Source organism: Lutra lutra, chromosome 8 (assembly GCF_902655055.1).
Source record: "Lutra lutra chromosome 8, mLutLut1.2, whole genome shotgun sequence".
Taxonomy (NCBI): domain Eukaryota; kingdom Metazoa; phylum Chordata; class Mammalia; order Carnivora; family Mustelidae; genus Lutra; species Lutra lutra.
In genome coordinates, this window is record NC_062285.1 from 117071116 (window position 1) to 117089737 (window position 18622).

The window sequence follows — 18622 nt, forward strand, 5'->3', positions numbered from 1 at the left end:
TCAGCCTCAAACCTCATATAAAATTTGTGTCAAGTCCTTTCTGCTTGCTCTAAGTCTTCAACCTTGAAAATGGTCACTAATACTCTTCACTAATCTCCATTATAATTCTACCACCTTTAAACTTGTCTCATAATTCATTTTTGCTAATTACTTTCTTTTGTCCTTAGAGTTCCTTATTTCTCTGCCTTCTTAAAACTGAATATATCCTGATCCATATTAAAGTAGAAGGCTTACTCAGATTTTTGCAATAATATGACCTAGAAAATTTATGGTACCATAAATAACTCCACAGATGATTCTCTATCCATCATACAACCATATACAATAACAGTAAGCTTCTTGGGGCACTTGGCTGGCCCAATAGGTAGCACATGATAGGCAGACTCTTGATGTCCAGATCCTGAGTTCAAGCCCCATGTTGGGTAGGGTTACTTAAAATAAATAAATAAATAACTTATTAAAAAAAACAGTAAGCTTCTTTACCAATATATCACACATTTAACTCTAACTCATTTGTATCAGCTGAGAACAATTCCTATTTCTTGAAATGTGAGCAATTCCACCTAACCTAGAGCCATTCTACAACTTTAATGAGCAAGCAAATACAGCCACCTATATTGTTAAACTACTGATCCTAAATAGAGTCCATTCCTTGTACAATTTGCCTTTCCAAGTGGCTTCTAAGGCTATGCCCCCTGTTGCATCTAATTCCAACCCTTTCCAAAATTTCTCAAGTGCTAACACACAATATACTTCTGTATCCTAAGTCTTTCCTGCTGGCCTACTGACACACTATACTACACTATGCCAGAGAAGGGGGTCAGAAGCATATTCTTATTGAATGACTGGCTCTTGTTTTCAGCAGGGTCTGTCAAGTGTTCCAAAAACAGAAGTCCACCTAAATCTAGGAAGAATGATTCAAAATATAGAAGTTGGAATCACGCAGACCTGTATTCAACTTCCAGTTTACCCTCTTAGAAGTTCTGTAGATTTATCTAACTTCTCTAAGCCCAAATTCACATTTGTAAAGTGGAACTAATAATGTCAGCCCTACAGCCCTACAACCCACAGGTTGTAAGAATTAAATTAAATTAAATTAAATAATACATTTAAAATGTTTAAACCAGTGCCTAGCATTTGATAGATACATTATAAATAATAGTCACTCATCATATTAAGACTTGAATCAAACTTTAAAAGTTCAAGAGCATCTCAGAAATTATGTTCCAATTTTATCACTTCATAGATGATGAAACTAAGCCCCTAGAAAGTACAACTGGCTTACCTGACATCACTCTGCTATCTAGTGGTAAAGGTGCAATTAAAACTTAGGTTTCCCAGGTCCTAATTCAATATTCTCTCTACTAACCAAAATATTTCTTGGTCACCTGTCAATACCCATCAAGACACTTAATTTCTCTAATCTCAATTTCTTCAATGATAAATTACAGGGACAGATTGTGAATTATGAGTAAGGATCCTTCCAGCTCTAAAATTCTCATTCTATGATTCATCTGGGTCCTAAACTGGCTAACTTAAAAGTATGTCCCTATAAACAGTCAACTATATTTCAGGTCTCAATATGTACTTTGCTAATGGTTACATAAAAGTAATTTTACCTCTCAAAAGAAGCCAAATCAAGAAAGAAAGATAGGAAGAAAGGAAGGAAGAAAGGGGCAGCCAAGTCAATGAGAAACTGAGATTATTAAAATTATGTTATTAGTAACTAAATTGAGTTTGTAGACTGCACACAATTAAGTCAATGTTTAAGGGTTTTTTAAATATTTAACTATTTTTAAAATATCTAACATAGGGATGCCTGGGTAGCTCAATCAGTTAGGCATCTGCCTTTGGCTCAGGTCATGATTTCAGGGTCCTGGGATCAAGCCCCACGTTGGGCTCCTTGCTCAGCAGGGAACCTGCTTCTCAGAACTTCTGCCTGCAACTCCCACTGCTTGTATGTGCACTCTGGCGCTCTCTCTCTCTCCCCCTCTCTGACAAATAAATAGATAAATAAATCCTTAAAAAAATCTAACATATAATTAAATATCTAACATGTAGTTAAAACTGAGCTACATATTTGATGGAAATTTAGAGTATTTTTTTTAAGATTTTACTTATTTGAGAGAGCTAAAGAGAAAGCACAAGAGCAGGGGGAGTACACAGTACTTCAGAATCTAACAGAAATTTTCATCTACTGGCTATGGATTCCTATTGTAAGAAATATGTAGAATATCAGTTTCAAAGAAGTAGAACATAAAGTTCATAAAATTAAAATCATCCCAAATATAATCATCTTTTATCATACAAAAATCCCTAAGAAAGGGGCGCCTGGGTGGCTCAGTGGATTAAGCCGCTGCCTTCGGCTCAGGTCATGATCTCAGAGTCCTGGGATCGAGCCCCGCATCGGGCTCTCTGCTCAGCAGGGAGCCTGCTTCCTCCTCTCTCTCTGCCTCCCTCTCTGCCTGCTTGTGATCTCTCTATCAAATAAATAAATAAAATCTTTAAAAAAAAAAAAATCCCTAAGAAAGACTATCTCAACAGCAGATGACTTATAATTTGAGTTCCCAAGGAAACAGACTCTGACACTCTGAAATCTAGAAGCAGGCTTACTGGGGAGTGCTCTCAAGAACACCTGTGTGGACACAAGGGAAGCACGACTGGGCAGAGGGCTAAGATAAACAGTACTGATGAGGAGCAGTTGCAGCAGCAGCCTCAGTTAATCCTCCCAAGAGTCCTGAAGCTGATGGCCCTTCACAGAAATGCCAAATCAAGGCGGGAGGATGATTCTTTGTATTCCCCACATCAGCCAGCAATGAGGCTGCTTCCAGGAAAGGGACATAATCTTGGGTGAGGAAGCTTCTTTCTATTAGGGTAACTCCCACAGAAGGACACAGCTATGAGCCATCAGCAGCCATGACTCTAGGCAGCTAGGGCAATGTGTCTCTGTCTGAAGGAAGACCTAAGTGCCATGTCAAAGTACCCACTGCAACAAATGCACCTTACTTGCATTTGAGATACTCATAAAGGGCTATACATGGCGGAGTGGGGGGAGACAGTGGATATCTTGGTAAAGAAGGAAAAGACATACTATCTTCTGGAACCTACGACATGTATGGCAGGTCCTGTGACAGTCGTCTTACATGAGTTATCAAATTCTATCACTGAATCCTTGTTTCCTGTAGACAGTTTTTTCTCAGCAAAAATGCTAGAAAACAAGGGAAAAGTTATTTGCACGTATTATATACCATATTTAAAATGCTCCTTTAGTGTGGCAAATGATGGTTTTCAAATAACAGTCTTACCCTAACAGCACTTCAGAAATCACTGGGTGGTGTGCTCAGTGGACAGAGAAGGAAGAAACACTCAACGATTTGCCTAAGACATGAACTCAAGTCTCTTGCTTCCAAATTCAGTGATTTCTCTACTTACTTTGGTGACTTTATACTCAAAAACTTAATAAAATAAAATAAAATAATCCTGAGGCATGAATCTTATTTTAAAGCTCAATACCAACTTCTTCTGGGTCATTTGCATTTTCAAAATAATAAACATAAGAAACTTGAGTTTTATTCTAGTTAAAGAAATGCCAATTGGTAGTCTGGCTAAATGAAATATTCTATCTTTCTATTAAAAATAATAGCTAACATATAACCTCTATGATGGGCATGAAGCCAAGCACTTTGTCTACATTATGTCATTTAATGCCTATAACAATCCTTTGAATAAAGTCAAAGGGATTGCTCCCATGTAGCCAATGGGGAAAAATACAGTTAAAGAAGCTAAATAAGTTTTTAGCTAAGATTACAAATGTAATGCACAAAGCTGGGCCTCGATCTAACTTCAAAGCTTGTGCTCTTAATGTTAAACCATCCACTATACTACAGCCCTGTGATTCTTCTCGATTTTCCTTTTCTGATCTACTCAAATTTCTATGATGTACATGGCTTATTTTCATAACCAGAAACATGTTATTTTCAAATATTTTTTAAAATTATATTATTGCTTAAAATATGTAAAAGCTGCAAAGAGATAGGAGGTTATGTCAAAAAATAAATGTCTCACAGAACAAAATAAATTCATACTTCCTTATCAGATATCTAACTCAGTATGATTTCCCACTTAATTCACCCCACACAACAATGTATTCTGGCATAGCACATAAAGACAGAAATTCTTTTTTTTTTTTTTTTTTTTTAAAGACAGAAATTCTTAAAACATTTTCCAAATATTACTTAAAGTCCAAATAAAGTATCACTGAGACTCTAAAAACTTTTATATTAGCACAGTTATGTAACACTTAGCCATAGTCTCTGATATTAGAGACTGAAATGAGGGGGAAAAGGGTGGTTTTAAATTTCAACTACTGCAATAGTCTATGCAACACTTAAACAGATGCCAATGCAACTAAATTATTCACGTTCTTGTATTCAATATGTCAACCAATCATAATGCAGGTGATAGCTGTCCTTCCATGCTAAAGCAAGCTATCCTACCATAGCCCACATTGAGAACATAGTCCAAGGTAGCCAGATTATATGATCCCGTGTCTGTTGCCAATTGACCAAAGATGTGATCACCTGAACCAAACAGCAGATATTCACAAGCTAGCCAGCAGCCCATAACATGGCCCAGTGGCAAAAAAAAAAAAAAAAAAAAAAAAAAAAAAAAAAAAAAAAAGAAAAGAAAGAAAGAAAGAAAAAAAAAAGGAAAGAAAGAAAGAGCCCAAAGCCAAGAACAAACACTGCTGAATTCCATGCTTAGGCCTTTGAATGGCAAACTATAAAGAGAAATTATTAATTAGCCACACAAACTGGCACTAAACAGATAAACATTGTAGTCATAAGGTAAAGTCAGAGTACATGAAAGATGGCAGCAAACCAAAGCTATAACCAAACCAAAGTTTGAAAAGACCATAGACTCTGAGTATGCAGAAGTCACGAAGAAAAAAAACTACACTAGAGGGTGAGAAAATGAGCCAAGAGCAGAATCAAAAGTATATAGATACAGAGGACACAGATACATTAAGAGTCACTGAGTACTTTTTTTTTTTTAATATTTTATTTATTTGACAGACAGAGATCACAAGTAGGCAGAAAGGCAGGCAGAGCGAGAGGAGGAAGCAGGCTCCCTGCGGAGCAGAGAGCCCAATGCGGGGCTCAATCCCAGGGCCCTGGGATCATGACCTGAGCCGAAGGCAGAGGCTTAACTCACTGAGCCACCCAGGCACCCCAAGAGTCATTGAGTACTTTAACAGCTCAACTGTATATTGAAAATCTATAAAGCCCTGTCATGAAAGTCCTACCTCGGAGCCTTCAAAGCCTTGTAAAAACGTCTGAGAGGCTCAGCCCCATATTAAATGTTTGATTTTGAATTTTCATGAAATTCCATCTTTCTTATTGCCAAGTGCATCCTTATAACGACTATTATGCTATTTTTGAGCTAACCTGATAGATCCTTTATTCCTAGAGCCAAATGAACTTAATCAGATAACTATTATCACTACTTCAGAACCATGGTAAAGCTCATTTCTAGAAGAATCATGTGCAAATCGTCTGTTTCATAGTACCACAACTCCTAGAAGGAATAGTCTTAAGTATTATATGACCACACTCCACTTCCAACCTCAGTTGACTAAACCATCAATGAACACCTCTGACCAGCCAGAGAACTATGCATGACCCAATGAAAAAAGACGCAGAGGACATTCTGAAGTCTTCTCTTGGGTTTGGAAACTGAGACACTGGGCCAGCCAACTACACAAAGAAGTACATAGGATTGAGCGGTCAGAAGTCCATCTGGGGTCTTGAACACACTGAGTAAACAGAAACAAGGAGGTTAGACACAGTGAGAGACAGATAAGATGCCAGTGGTCCATGAAAGAGTAAGACAAAGAGAAAAAGTGCCTCTATCCCGAACACCATTTTCATAAGGATTAACTGCATAGCAATTCTTCTTCATGGATCACTTTGAAACTTTCCAATAAATCCCCCTTTCAACTTAAACTGAGTTAAGGAAGTTTATAATCCTTGAAAATAAAAATCATTTGTTAGAATATTATCCAAGGATGGCAAATTTCATCCATGCATTTAATATTTAGTTTCTGCTTCCTCTACTCCATATTCCTCAGAAAGTAATCTGTGCTCCCGGATTCTACTTCCTTACTTCCCAATTTATCTTTATGACCTTCCTGAAATTGAACTAAGTACGACTCAACTGTTCCATTCAGTGGACACTTCTCAGTATTTATTTGACTTCTCTTCAAGATATGTATTTATACATATCTAATACTTGCTTCCACTTGTCTCCAGAGTGCTGGGCCTATATTTTCACCCTCCCTGTGAACATCTCCACTGGGATGGCCACACCTCTAGTTCACATTCACCTTCCTCCCCAAATCTGCTCTTCTTCCTTTATTCAGTATCTTAGTCCATTCCACTATCCTCTCACGTACCCAAACTACTCACAAGTCAATAAGCCCTATCAATTTTATTTTCTTAAATTTTCTTGAAAATCATTCTTTCTCTGTCCCCAAAGCCACTGTCTAAATTCAAGCTTTCATCATCTCCTGAACTGAAAACTAGAGATCCAGAAATTCCAATAAAATGGAGGGACTTGGGAATCTTTTTTTTTTTTTTTAAGAATTCCAAATGATTCAAATATGAACAATTTTAGAACTAAAAAGTCATTACTTTCTAGCCAGTCGCTCCCCTAATGGAGCCATGCTGTCTACACAGCCAACAAGCAGTCAACATATATTACTGAAAAAACACCAAGCATCAAACATTAAGTTAGATCCTATACACTGAAAAAGAAAACAAAATCCTTACCCTAAAGGAGCTCAAGTCTAGTAGGAAATAGTCAAGTAAACAAATTACAAAAATTTTCTAGATATCTAAAGTGGGATACCTCCTATATAATACATGTTTCTTGAATGCTGGATACTGTGGTGCATACTTCATGAACATTATTTCATTTAATTTCATTTAATTCTTCAACACTGTGAGGTATATAATATCCTCAATTTACAGATAAAGCAACTGGGTCTCAGCTTGAAATTTTGTACAAGATCTTACCCTCAGGAGTGGAGGATCCCAGGGCTTAAATGATGGCCTAATACCAAAAGCCTGTTCTAATTAGTATGGGATGTTTGGGGAGAAGAAGAAGAAAAAAAAAGTAAGCAAATAACTCCCAGTGTCACTTGAAATGATCAGTGTCTACAAGTAATGGTAGGACAGCCTAAGCAGAATAAAAAACTTCTACAGAGATATGAAGGGATGAAATAACAGGGTAAGTTATGAGAAACGCAATTACTGAGAATGGCAAGGTCAAGACCATGTGCAGAGGTACGTGGATATGAGCCTGAAATTGTATAAAAGAACCAGAGCATTATGGCCTTGTGTGCCAAGGTAAAGAGTTTAGACACCTCCGATGGGCACTAATTAGTTACCAACATATTTTAGACAGATGAGTGATTTACCCAATTTACTTTATATAAAGATTACCTAGGAAAAATACTTTCAGAGGGTTTTCCTTATTACAAATTTGATCATTTAAAAACTTTCCATGGCTCCTTATTGTCATTAGTATAAAGTCCAAAACCCTTTCCAGTCATACCTCTTACAGCGACCCCCATCCACTTGCAGATAAACTCGTTTAACTCCCATAATGCTGTGCTAGGCTGTTTCATGCTCTTGCATTTGCTTGGTCCCTTTCTCTAAAGATGGCTTCTCTCCCTTCCTCCTCTTTGCCTATCATTTTTAGCCTCTGCAAGGCCTTCAAAAATCTCCATTCCTTGTCCTCCCCCTTCCTTCTTCTAACCCTTCCTTACAGGATTTGTTACTTTTTCTCTTGTCCTCACAAATTCTTCTTCTGTGTATCTATCAACACTTACCACATTACTTTGTAATTATTTAAGTATCTGTTTCTCCCATTAAAACTCCTCAAGAGTTATTAATTCCCAAACCCAGCAAGGTAATTAGCACAGAATTAATGCCTAATAGTATGATGAATGTCTACATACCCATATCCACACAATTTTTTAAAAAGGGAGTGATGGGCGCCTGGGTAGCTCAGTTGTTAAGTGTCTGCCTTTGGCTCAGGTCATGATCCCAGGGTCCTGGGATAGAGCCACATAGGGCTCCCTGCTCAGCAGGTAGTCTTGCTTCTCCCTCTCCCTCTGCCTGAAGCTCTGCCTACTTGTGCTCTCATAGCTCTCTGTCAAATAAATAAATAAAATCTTTAATATAAATAAATAAATATTTTAAAAGGGAGTTGGAATAAGAAATGTATTCTTTGAAGAAATTTGGAGTATATAATAATAATAATAATAATAATCCAACATTAGCATCAGCTAACATTTACAGAGAGCTATGTGCCAGATACTGTCAAAATCCTTTACGTATATTAATTCAGTTAGTCCTTACAACAGTCCTATGAGACAGATACTATTATTATGATCATTTTAATGAGACACAGAGAAACCAAGTAACTTGCCCAAAGCTACTCAGCTGGTAAATGGGATACAAATATCACACCAGGCAGTCTGGCCCAAGAGTTCAGCCTGTTAACCATGAATTAAACTGTCTCTTTAGCACAAGCAAAAGACCACCAGGATAAGAAGAGAAAACTCAGTTCTAGCCCTGGTTCTCTGAGATCTCAATCTCTATTCTTAACACACTAAAAATAAATCTACACGGAGAGAAAATAATTCCACTTATTAAATTTTGTTTAATAAATTAGTAGTAACTGCATCAAACTTAAACATGTAACCAATCTGGGAAGCCTTCCCTAACATCTCAGTTTGGATCAGGGACCTCTTGCTGTATGCTCTTGGGGCTCCCTGTGCTTTTCCTTCCTAAGACCCATCCATGTGACAAAAAAGCTATGGGATTCTTTGAACAGTTCCTCTTTCACTAAGCTCCACAGTGGTTCATGTCTCTTTTACTCATCGCGTGTCCACAGAACACAGTAGGCCCACACTAGACATCTGAAGAATAGACATGTTCAAAAGGTCTTCCCAGAGCATCTGGGTAGCTCAGTCAGTTAGGTGTCCAACTCTTGATCTGGGCTCACGTCACGATCTCAGGGTCATGAGATTGAACCCCACTTCAGGCTCTGAGCTCAGAATGCAGTCAGGCTCCGGACTCAGAATGGAGTCGGCTTGAGGATTTCTCTTCCTCTCCCTCTGTCCTTCCCCCTGCTTGCGCACATGCACTCTCTCTCCCAAATAAATAAATCTTTAAAAAAAAAAAAAAAAGGTCTTCTTCCCTATTCATCACCCTTTTTTCTGCTCACATTGTCATCACTCTAATGCAAATCGTAATTTCTTAGTGACTAAAATATTAAAATCTCTCCTATCCGATCTCTGCCTAGACTCCCCTATGGTTTTAATATATCACATTCAGCACTGACAAATTAACCTTCCTAAAACATTCCTTCCAATACTCATTCAGTAAACATTATTAACTCCTACTTTGTACCTGAAGAAAACCAGGATGTCACCCCAAAATATGCCACTTTGGCATACTAATTATCTTTAATTAAAGGCACTAAACAGCAGGTACACAAGAACACTCTGACCCTCTTTACTTCCTCAAAGCTGGAGATAAAACTCTCATGTCAAAGACACCCTCACTGTACCAGAAGGAGAAAAGACATTCTCATCACCAGAGACAGAGAACTTGGGGCTGAGAAATCTGTATAAACAAACCTTATTAAACTAACCCTTATCTTCTTGGCTACTTCTTCACCATATACTACCCCTAACCCAAATCCCTCTGTCTTGTTAATTCTTCACAAATGCATTGTTTCTTTGTCTAAAAGTTATAAATACCTGTTCTGTCACTTATTGGGGTCCTCATTCTCTTGTGAAGCTGCCCATGTACATGTAAAAATTTCATAAAATTTGTACCCTTTTCTCCTGTTAATCTGCCTTATGTCAGTTTAATTCTTAGGCCCAGTCAGATGCCCAAAGAAAGTAGAGAAAAATTCTGCTTCTCCTGCATACGAAATATATTTCACTGCTTAATAAAATCTTATTGATTTCCTAATGCCTACAGAATAAAGTTCAAAATGTCAAATTTATCTGCTGAAATAAATGAGAAGGAAAGCCACCCCCAGACCTGGGTTTCTAATACCATTCCCCTCTAAAAGAAATGGGGCTCCTCAGAGAAATGGCCAGTTTCAGGGCTGGGAAAAAGTAATCAATGAGCTTAAAATGCCCTAGTAGGCCAGAAAGGAAGGAAAGCTTAAAAAGAAAGAAAGAAAGAAAGAAAGAAAGAAAGAAAGAAAGAAAGAAAGAAAGAAAGAAAGAAAAGAAAAGAAAAAAAAAACACATAGAACTATGTCAAAGACACAGGGGCCACACAAAAGGGGCTCCCACTATTCAAATCTGACAGTTTGACCACCAAAATAATTAAGTACAGTGATGAGTTATAAACCATTTTTAAAAACTGAAATTATGAGTCCATGCCAATAGGAAAGAAAAAAGGAAGGTCAGAAAGAGGAAAGGGAGAGATGGAGGGAGAGAGGGAAGCAAGAACAGGAAAGCCAATGACCAAACTGGTAAAGGTGAAGGGAATGCCAAAGTGGGAAAATGATCATTTTGCAGTCATTAAGATAAATCAGGCAAGAATGAACAATGGATACAAAATTTAGGGGAAATTTTTTATAAGGAACAAGATATTTGCATGGTCTTATAAGTAAATGTCTATTAACTGCAAAAAGAAGAAAAAAATAATATTATACAGTCAAAAAGTTGGGCTACACCTTGACCCTTGACAAGATAATCAAAACTAACAGCACCTATGAAGGACTGAAGGACATCATGGGCCTCCAGATGTGATAACCTGAGAATCACACATCTTCTAGGCAACATTCTGACCCAGAATGCATAATCTCAATCTAATCACAACAAAATATCAGGTAAACATAATATGAAAAACAGTGCAGAAAAAAAAAAAAGTAGGAGGGGATCTGTACTCTTCATAAATACAAAAACATGTTGTGATGAAAAGCGGCTATGGGCACCTGGGTGGCTCAGTCATTGGGCGTCCGCCTTCGGCTCAGGTCATGATCTTAGGGTCCTGGGACTGAACCCCATATCAGGCTCCCTGCTCAGCAGGAAGCCTGCTTCTCCAGCTCCCACTCTCCTTGCTTGTGTTCCCTCTCTTGCTGTGTCTATCTCTGTCAAATAAATAAATAAAATCTTAAAAAAAAAAAAAGAAGGAAGGAAGGAAGGATGGACTACTAAACAACTAAATAACAACTTTTAACAACTAAATATAATACTTAATCCTAACTAGACCCTAAACTGGTGGAGGGGAAATGCTACAAAGGACGTTACCGGATCAACTGACAAAACTAGAATCATAGATAGTAACTGAACGAATATAAATTTATCGAGTTGACCACTATACTGTGCTTATGTAAATGAATACCTGTTCTTCACTGAAGTATTCAGATATAAAAGACAATAACTGATCTTCAAATGAATCGGGGGGGGGGGGGGGGAATGACACATACGGAGAGCAAGAGAAGAGAGAAGTGAGAACTGTCCCTTCTATTATTTTATTTTTCCAACTTTTTACAAGTTTCAAACTAGTTCCAAATAAAAAGTTAAAAGTTATGTATGAATTCAACTAGACCTGCACCATCCAACACAACAGCCATTAGCGATATGGGACTGTAGAAGAGTTGAAATATGGTTAGTCCAAATTGAGACATGCTGCTCATGCAAAACATACACCAGATTTCAAAGACTTAATCAAAAAAAAAAAAAAGGAATTTAAGATATCTGATTAATAATTTTTATATTGATTACATGCTGAATATTTTAGATGTATTGTGTCAAAAAAATAAATATTTTAAAAATTACTTTCACCTCTTTTTACTTTAAATGTAGCTATTAGAAACTTTATTTATTTGAGAGAGAGAGAGCTTGTGAGCCATGAGGTGGGGGACAAAAGGGAGAATCACAAGCAGACTCCCTGCTGAGCACAGAGCCCAATGTAGGGCTGGATCCCAAGATCCTGAGATCATGATCTGAGCAGAAACCAAGAGTCGGCTGCCTGACAGACTGAGCCACCCAGGTGCCCCCTGTTTTACTGTTTTTAAAGATTTATTTATTTATTTATTTATTTGAGAGAGACTTTAAATTATGTATGTAACTCACATTTGCATTGAACAGGGCTGAGCTAGACAATCAAGAATCTCCACAATGGGGTGCCACATTATCTTTGTAAATGTCCTTCTCAATTTCTTTCTGCTCTAAACATATCTCTTATCTCTAAAAGTCACTTTGTTTAAGCTACCTGACAGCAAGGACTGTATCTTATTCATTGCTGTATCCCCAGTTTCTAGCATATTAAAAGGCTATATGCAAAGGAAGGAGGGAGGGCAGGAAGAATGAACTTGTTCCCATCTCCACATCTTTGCTTATACTGTTAGTCCTTCCTAAAAAGAAACTTTCTAGGACATCTCTTAAACACACACATTCTTCAAAACCCCATCTCATGTTCATTTTCTCCTAGAAGACTCCCTGCTCACACAGGCTGGTTCTGATCTTTCCTCCTCTGTCATACTACCGGCTTCATTTTCTTTACCATTTTCTTTGGGACTTAATTATATCCTTAGGAAGAAGTTAGGTCTCCTATTTTCCCCATATCTTCCACAGTGATTAGCACAGTGCTAACCCTATCAATTTCAATAGTGGGAGAAAGGGCAACAAGGTGCCAGAAAAAGGGGAAATGGACTGTGCTGGGAAAATCTGGCTCTTGTCTCAGTTTTGACATCTACTGTGTTGCCTTAGATAAATCAGTTAATCTGTTTTTGCTTCCTCCTTTTTAAAATCAGGTAAGACCTGTTGACCACTAAAAAAAAAAAAAAAAAGCCTTTTATTTCTACAATTCTAGAATAATTAAACACATTTTTTTCTTTAGCAATGTAATAACATTGCTAAAATGTACCAGTGAAAGGAAATCTAAACACAATAAATTTTTTAATTTTAATAATTTTTTAAGAAAGAAATAGCAATAAAGTTTATAAACTGCCTAAAGTACTAAATACTGATCATCTATTCTTCTGGTCATCAAGCACTTTATTTGTTCTTTCTTTTAAAGATTTTATTTTTAAGTAATCTCCACTTTCAGTATGGGGCTGGAACCTAAACATCCCCCCCTCCCCAGATCAAGAGTCACATGCTCCAGGATGGCCCAGCCAGGCGCCCCATGGTCATCAAGCACTTTAAATTCATAGTTCTCTTCAAAGGACCATTAAGCAAAACAGTCAACACATACATATTGGAGCTACCTTAAATTTTTTTTTCTAATTCAGACCCTTTCAAGCCTCAGAAAGACAACTTTAGTAAGCTAATGGGAAAAAAAGGAGGAGGAGGAGGAAAAGGAGGAGAAGGATGAGGAGAAAAACCAAAAACAAATTTTCTGTAAATTTTGTAAAATTTCTGTAAAATACCACTGGGACCTTACTGGTGATGTTCAAACATTCTGAGTTACAAGTGATTGTAAGGACACTGTCTGTAACTTCTTTCAAAAATGCTTTTTAGGGCGCCTGGGTGGCTCAGTGGGTTGGGCCGCTGCCTTCGGCTCGAGTCATGATCTCAGGGTCCTGGGATCGAGTCCCGCGTTGGGCTCTCTGCTCAGCAGGGAGCCTGCTTCCCTCTCTCTCTCTCTCTCTCTCTGCCTGCCTCTCCATCTACTTGTGATCTCTCTCTGTCAAATGAATAAATAAAATCTTTAAAAAAAAATGCTTTTTAAAGAACACTATTCAGAAGAAAATAACAGTTAAAAGGAAAAGGTCACCTAAAAACAGAATGTTAAAGGAACGCAATATAATTTCAAAGCACAGAGCCCATTTCAAACAAATAAATTAGCAACTTTCATCTTAATCTTGTATCTTACTACCTCTGCTAAGAAATAAGATTATCTTATACATTAACATAATGTAATATAACATAATGTAAAGATTCTAGTTATACTTGCTAGTAAATACCACCTGTGGACTTAATAAATATAATTGTGGGTTCTAAACTAGTAATACAAATCACCAGATTTCTTTAAAGCGTTCATCAAAATGCCCCTATTAAACACTGAGATTTAACACTGACCCATCTGCAAGCCAAAAGCTGAACTCCTCTGAAGGGACTCCAGGTCCTCTAAGGATCTAGTCTCTAGCTACCCTACAGCTTCATCTCTGCACATCATTTCACTTCCTAAACTTAACTGTTCACATTCTTCCTACTATTACCTGCCCCTTTCATGACTTCATGCCTTGGCATTTGCTGCTCTCTCTGCCCGACATCCTCTTCCTTCTTTGGAGCTGCGAATATGACCTCCGACCAGAAGCTTGTCCTGATGGTCCCAACACCCTCACACAGAGCAGCACTCTGGGCAGTCTTCATTCTTCTATTACAGAGCACTGTAATTACTTTTAGATGTCCACTTCCCCTTACCTGGCTATGAGTTTTAAAGGGAGGACCCACACCTTATTAACTGCTTCCCAGTCCCTTGCATACATTTGGTGTTTACTGACACTCACCACAAATACAAAAGGGAAAAAAGTTAAGTAACTGTGAGAAACAATTCAAATTTTCCTGTAAAAGAGTATACACACTTAACACAGTGGTTCTCAATCAGGAGCAATTTTGTCCTTAGGAAACATACGGTAAAGAGTGAAGATGATTTCGGTTGTCACAAAAGAGGAAAAGGATGGGGGAAGGGGGTGCTACTGGCGTGAAGTGAGTAGAAGCCAGAGGGATGCTGCTCAACATCTTAGAATGCAAAAGGACAGCTCCCCACAACAAAGAATTATCCAGTCACACGTCAGTAGTGCCTTGGTTAAGAAAGTCAGTTGTCAAGTAACTTATTCATCTGTGATGACCCCATATCACATCTCAGCAATAATCACAATTCCAATTCTGCAATTTCAATTAATTGAAACTTCTGTAACTGTTGTGTATGCACCAACACACAGTCTTTATATAAAAGCGGTCCTTATACAATGGTAATGCTTAACAACATTAAACCAAGAGTACTGGAAAGCATCCCGTATTTCTGAAAATTAATCTGTAACTACCAGAAGGTATTGTTTTTTTTTTTTTTCAAAGTTTTGTTTTTTGTTTTGTTGTTGTTGTTGTTAGTAATCTCTACACCCAACATGAGGATGAAAATCATGACCCCAAGATCAAGAGTCGCATATTCCCCCAACTGAGCCAGCCAGGCGCCCCTACCAGAAGCTACTCCTAAGTCAGTAAACACTTTATTTTATTTATAAACTTCAAAGCAAACCATAGGCAAACTAATATTCAGATGTGGAACTAGGACAAAAACACAGTCCGTGTGCATGAGGTAATCAGTTCCTCCAGGTCTGAAGGAAGAAAAATCTCCAAGTACAACGAGTAAATCATGCACAGATGTCTTTACAGTTGAACACAAGAACTGACAGCAAGAGTAAAGGGCATGCCCTTGCTATTGCCAAAATCATCGGCTTATCAAGATTTTAAAAAAACTCTGACAAAACCACTGCAAAAAAAATCCTCAGATGTCAATACAGGGTGGTGGATACACAAGTTAACTATTTCTCCCCCTGATACATGACCAAGTTTCACATGACTTGAACATTTCACAAAGCTATGCAGGAGCCAAGAACACTCCCTCTCTTCCCATAGAGTGGATGACTCAACTGTCTTTGGCACATTCCTTGGCTTAATACTACAAATTCACTAATTTCTTTTGCCCTTTGAACTAGTTATTCTCCTCCCTCAGTAACCAACCGAGTTTAGCCCCAACTTGCCAATCATTTACATTTTGTTGCACCCTATCAGTTAAAAAAAGGGGGGAGGGGTGGCTCTCAAAAACAAAACCTTGAGTACAGCAACTCTTGTAGGACATGATACTCTATCATCCTACGAACTGATTTCTAAACAATACACATTAAAGCTTTCCAATGCTCTTGTCTCTATATCTTAAAGGTTTTGCCTGCTTTCCCACACTGGCGGAAAGTGAAGGAGTAAGTGTCTATCACTGGATGAAGCTTACTGCGAATTTATTCTTGGAGAGCTCAAAAAAGGTTCTGGGCTGAGAGGGCGAAACGCATTTTTAATTGGGGGAAAGAAAAGTTTCCAACAGTGAGTAATATCTTCCTTCTCAGCTGATTTTGCCAGTAAGTGTAGGTACCACGACTGGGCCCGAGCTAGGCCGGGGTTCACCACATTCCCCAGCAAAACCGCAGCCGAATGTGGCAGGTGCGTGCAAAGTTGGGGGGCGCGGTGGGCGGGGAGGGTGGAGAGGCTGAGCAAGCCTCCCGCAATCTCCCACGGGGCGCTCTCCACTCGGCTGGAGGCACTAACTCTGCATTTGCACTGCCATTCCGGGAGCTGGAAGGAACGCGCCGGCACCACACCCTCCCGCCCCGCCGCGCGTCTCACTGACAGCCCCGCGCTCGGGAGCGCGGCGCCGGGCCTGAGTGCGCGGGGCCGCCGGGGACTCGGCGCCTGCCAGGGGTCCGGCCTGCCTGCCCCGCCGCCGCCGCCGCCCCACCCGCCCTCCCTGCCCCCGCGGCCCGCCCCCGGGGCGGACGGCCGAGGCCTAACCACCTCCCGGGCTGCGGGGCCTACAGAAGGAAGGAGCCCGCGCTAAGGAGCGGCACCCGCGCCGCCGCCTCGGCTCCTCAGCTCGGCGGCGGCGCCCGCAGCCCGGGGCTCGGGCTCTCCCGCTCACGTGCTGCCGGAAAGACGGTTTCACTCTCTTACCCTCTGCAAAATCCTCCTAAACATGGTTTAAACACCACCCGGGCCGCCGCGGTGACTCTCCGGACCCTGCGCGGGACCACTCACTACTCGGGGGTGCGCGAGCGGGAGAAACTGAGTCGGGAAGGGACGGGGGAGGAGGTCGGGGCTAGGCGGTGGCGGCAGCCGCTCGGGCGGCCCCGACTTCCCCACAGGCTGCGAGAGGGAGCGCGCGCCAGCGAGCGACGAGGTAGCCTGCGAGCGCCCGCCCGCCGGCCGGGCCGCCCCCGTAACTGACAGCTGGGCGGACCCGCCCGCCGCTGCCACGCCCTCCCGGCCTGTCCATCCGCGAGGGGCGGGGACTCAAGGGGCCTGGCCCGGAACTGCGACCAATCGGAAGCGGCGGCGGCGTGGGCGGCTGCGTGACGGACAGGCGGCAGGACGCTGGCGCCGCCGCTCCTTCCGGCGGGCAAGAGGACGGCGCGGCGGCCGAGCGCACTCCCGCACTCCGTCAGAGGCCGTGCCCGCGCGCCGGCCGCGAGCCCGCTGGGGAGGTGGGTGGGGAGACCTGGGCCCGGCCAGGAGATGTCCCTGACCTCCGCGGGAGGAGGGGTTCGGGGGTGGGTACCTGCGGCAGCAGCTGAGGCCGCTTTGTAAAATTTGTCGGCATGACCCTGGTCTTGACCCTACCCTCGACTGGATCCTCGTTTCTGCTGGGAGCGCTCAGACCCTGGGTGAAAGCGAAGGATAAAATCGCAGACACGACCTGTCTGTGTGGCTTCCCTCCTCTTGGTCAACCTCTGGTTTCTTCTCTGCTCCCTTGCTTCTAATTTCAGCCAAAGAGAAAGTAAAGAATGAGAAGAAAGAGTAGGAAGAAAGTGGAATTTGACTTGGCAAGAGAAGTTTAAGGTTGTCCTTTTTGGGCCATAGCATCAATATTTAATCGACTGATGTCGCTAACGTGTTACATTCTCTTCCTAAAGCCCTTGTGTGGCCCATTCTCCTAAGGAATATTAAGTCTTATTTTGGTGATAGTCATAAAATGAATCGACATGAATGAGTCTGTTTCATAAAAAAAATAATGATAATAATAAGGTCCCAGATAAACAGGACGTGGACTTCAAACTGACTTCCAGGCACCACGTCATTATTTAAACTAAAAAATCACAGCTCCGGGGGCGTCTGGGTGGCTCGTCGGGTTAACGCGTGGGACTCTGGATTTCCGGCTCACATCCGTGATCTCTGGCTGGTGTGAGCAAGCCCGGCATGGGGCTCCAAGCTCAGCCGGGAATCTGCTTGGGATTCTCTCCCCCGCTCTCCCTCTGCACTATTCCCTCAAGTGCACGTACTCTCTCTCTCTCTAAAGTAAATAAATCTTAAAAAAAAAAAAAAAAATCACAGCTCTGGAGTCCTACCATTCTGTTAGCATCCACAAGCTAAGAGGTTCGGGAGTTTTACCCTGGGAGGAAGAGAGAAGACTTTAATATTTATGTCTAAATAAGGAAAGAGACAGAATAATGCAATCCCAATACTGGGAGAGGGGAAACCTGAGATCTACCCAAGCAATGAATGGAGTGCCTTTTGGAAAGTACTTACAGATTCTTTGAAAAGATGCAGCAAATATTTTCAAATGAGTTAATGTAAAATGTTTTATAAAATATTATATGGTGTAATACGTTTCTATTCCAGACATGTTCTGTTTTTTATTGTGTTTTTTGTGTTGTGTCCATTGTGCAGCAAAACAGTTATACCTACAACTAATACATTGTTAATTACTATTGATAATAGCGCACTTAAAATTTTCAAGACAAACATAGCAAAGCACACACTTTCCATCTTCCCAGACACAGGTACTTTATTTTCAGACAACATGGGAAA

At 40.4% G+C, this 18622-nt stretch overlaps 1 protein-coding gene across 3 annotated transcripts in view; it reads right to left on the reverse strand.

The window, feature by feature from the left end:
* Positions 1 to 17040, reverse strand: part of EEA1 (early endosome antigen 1) — a 123974-nt gene extending 106934 nt beyond the window's left edge. For all 3 annotated transcript variants that reach the window (XM_047740758.1, XM_047740757.1, XM_047740755.1), the window contains exon 1: positions 16769 to 17040. In XM_047740758.1, coding sequence (XP_047596714.1) covers positions 16769 to 16792 — 24 coding nt within the window. In that variant the 5' untranslated portion in view covers positions 16793 to 17040. The remainder of the gene's footprint in view (positions 1 to 16768) is intronic.
* Between the last annotated feature and the right edge of the window lie 1582 nt (positions 17041 to 18622).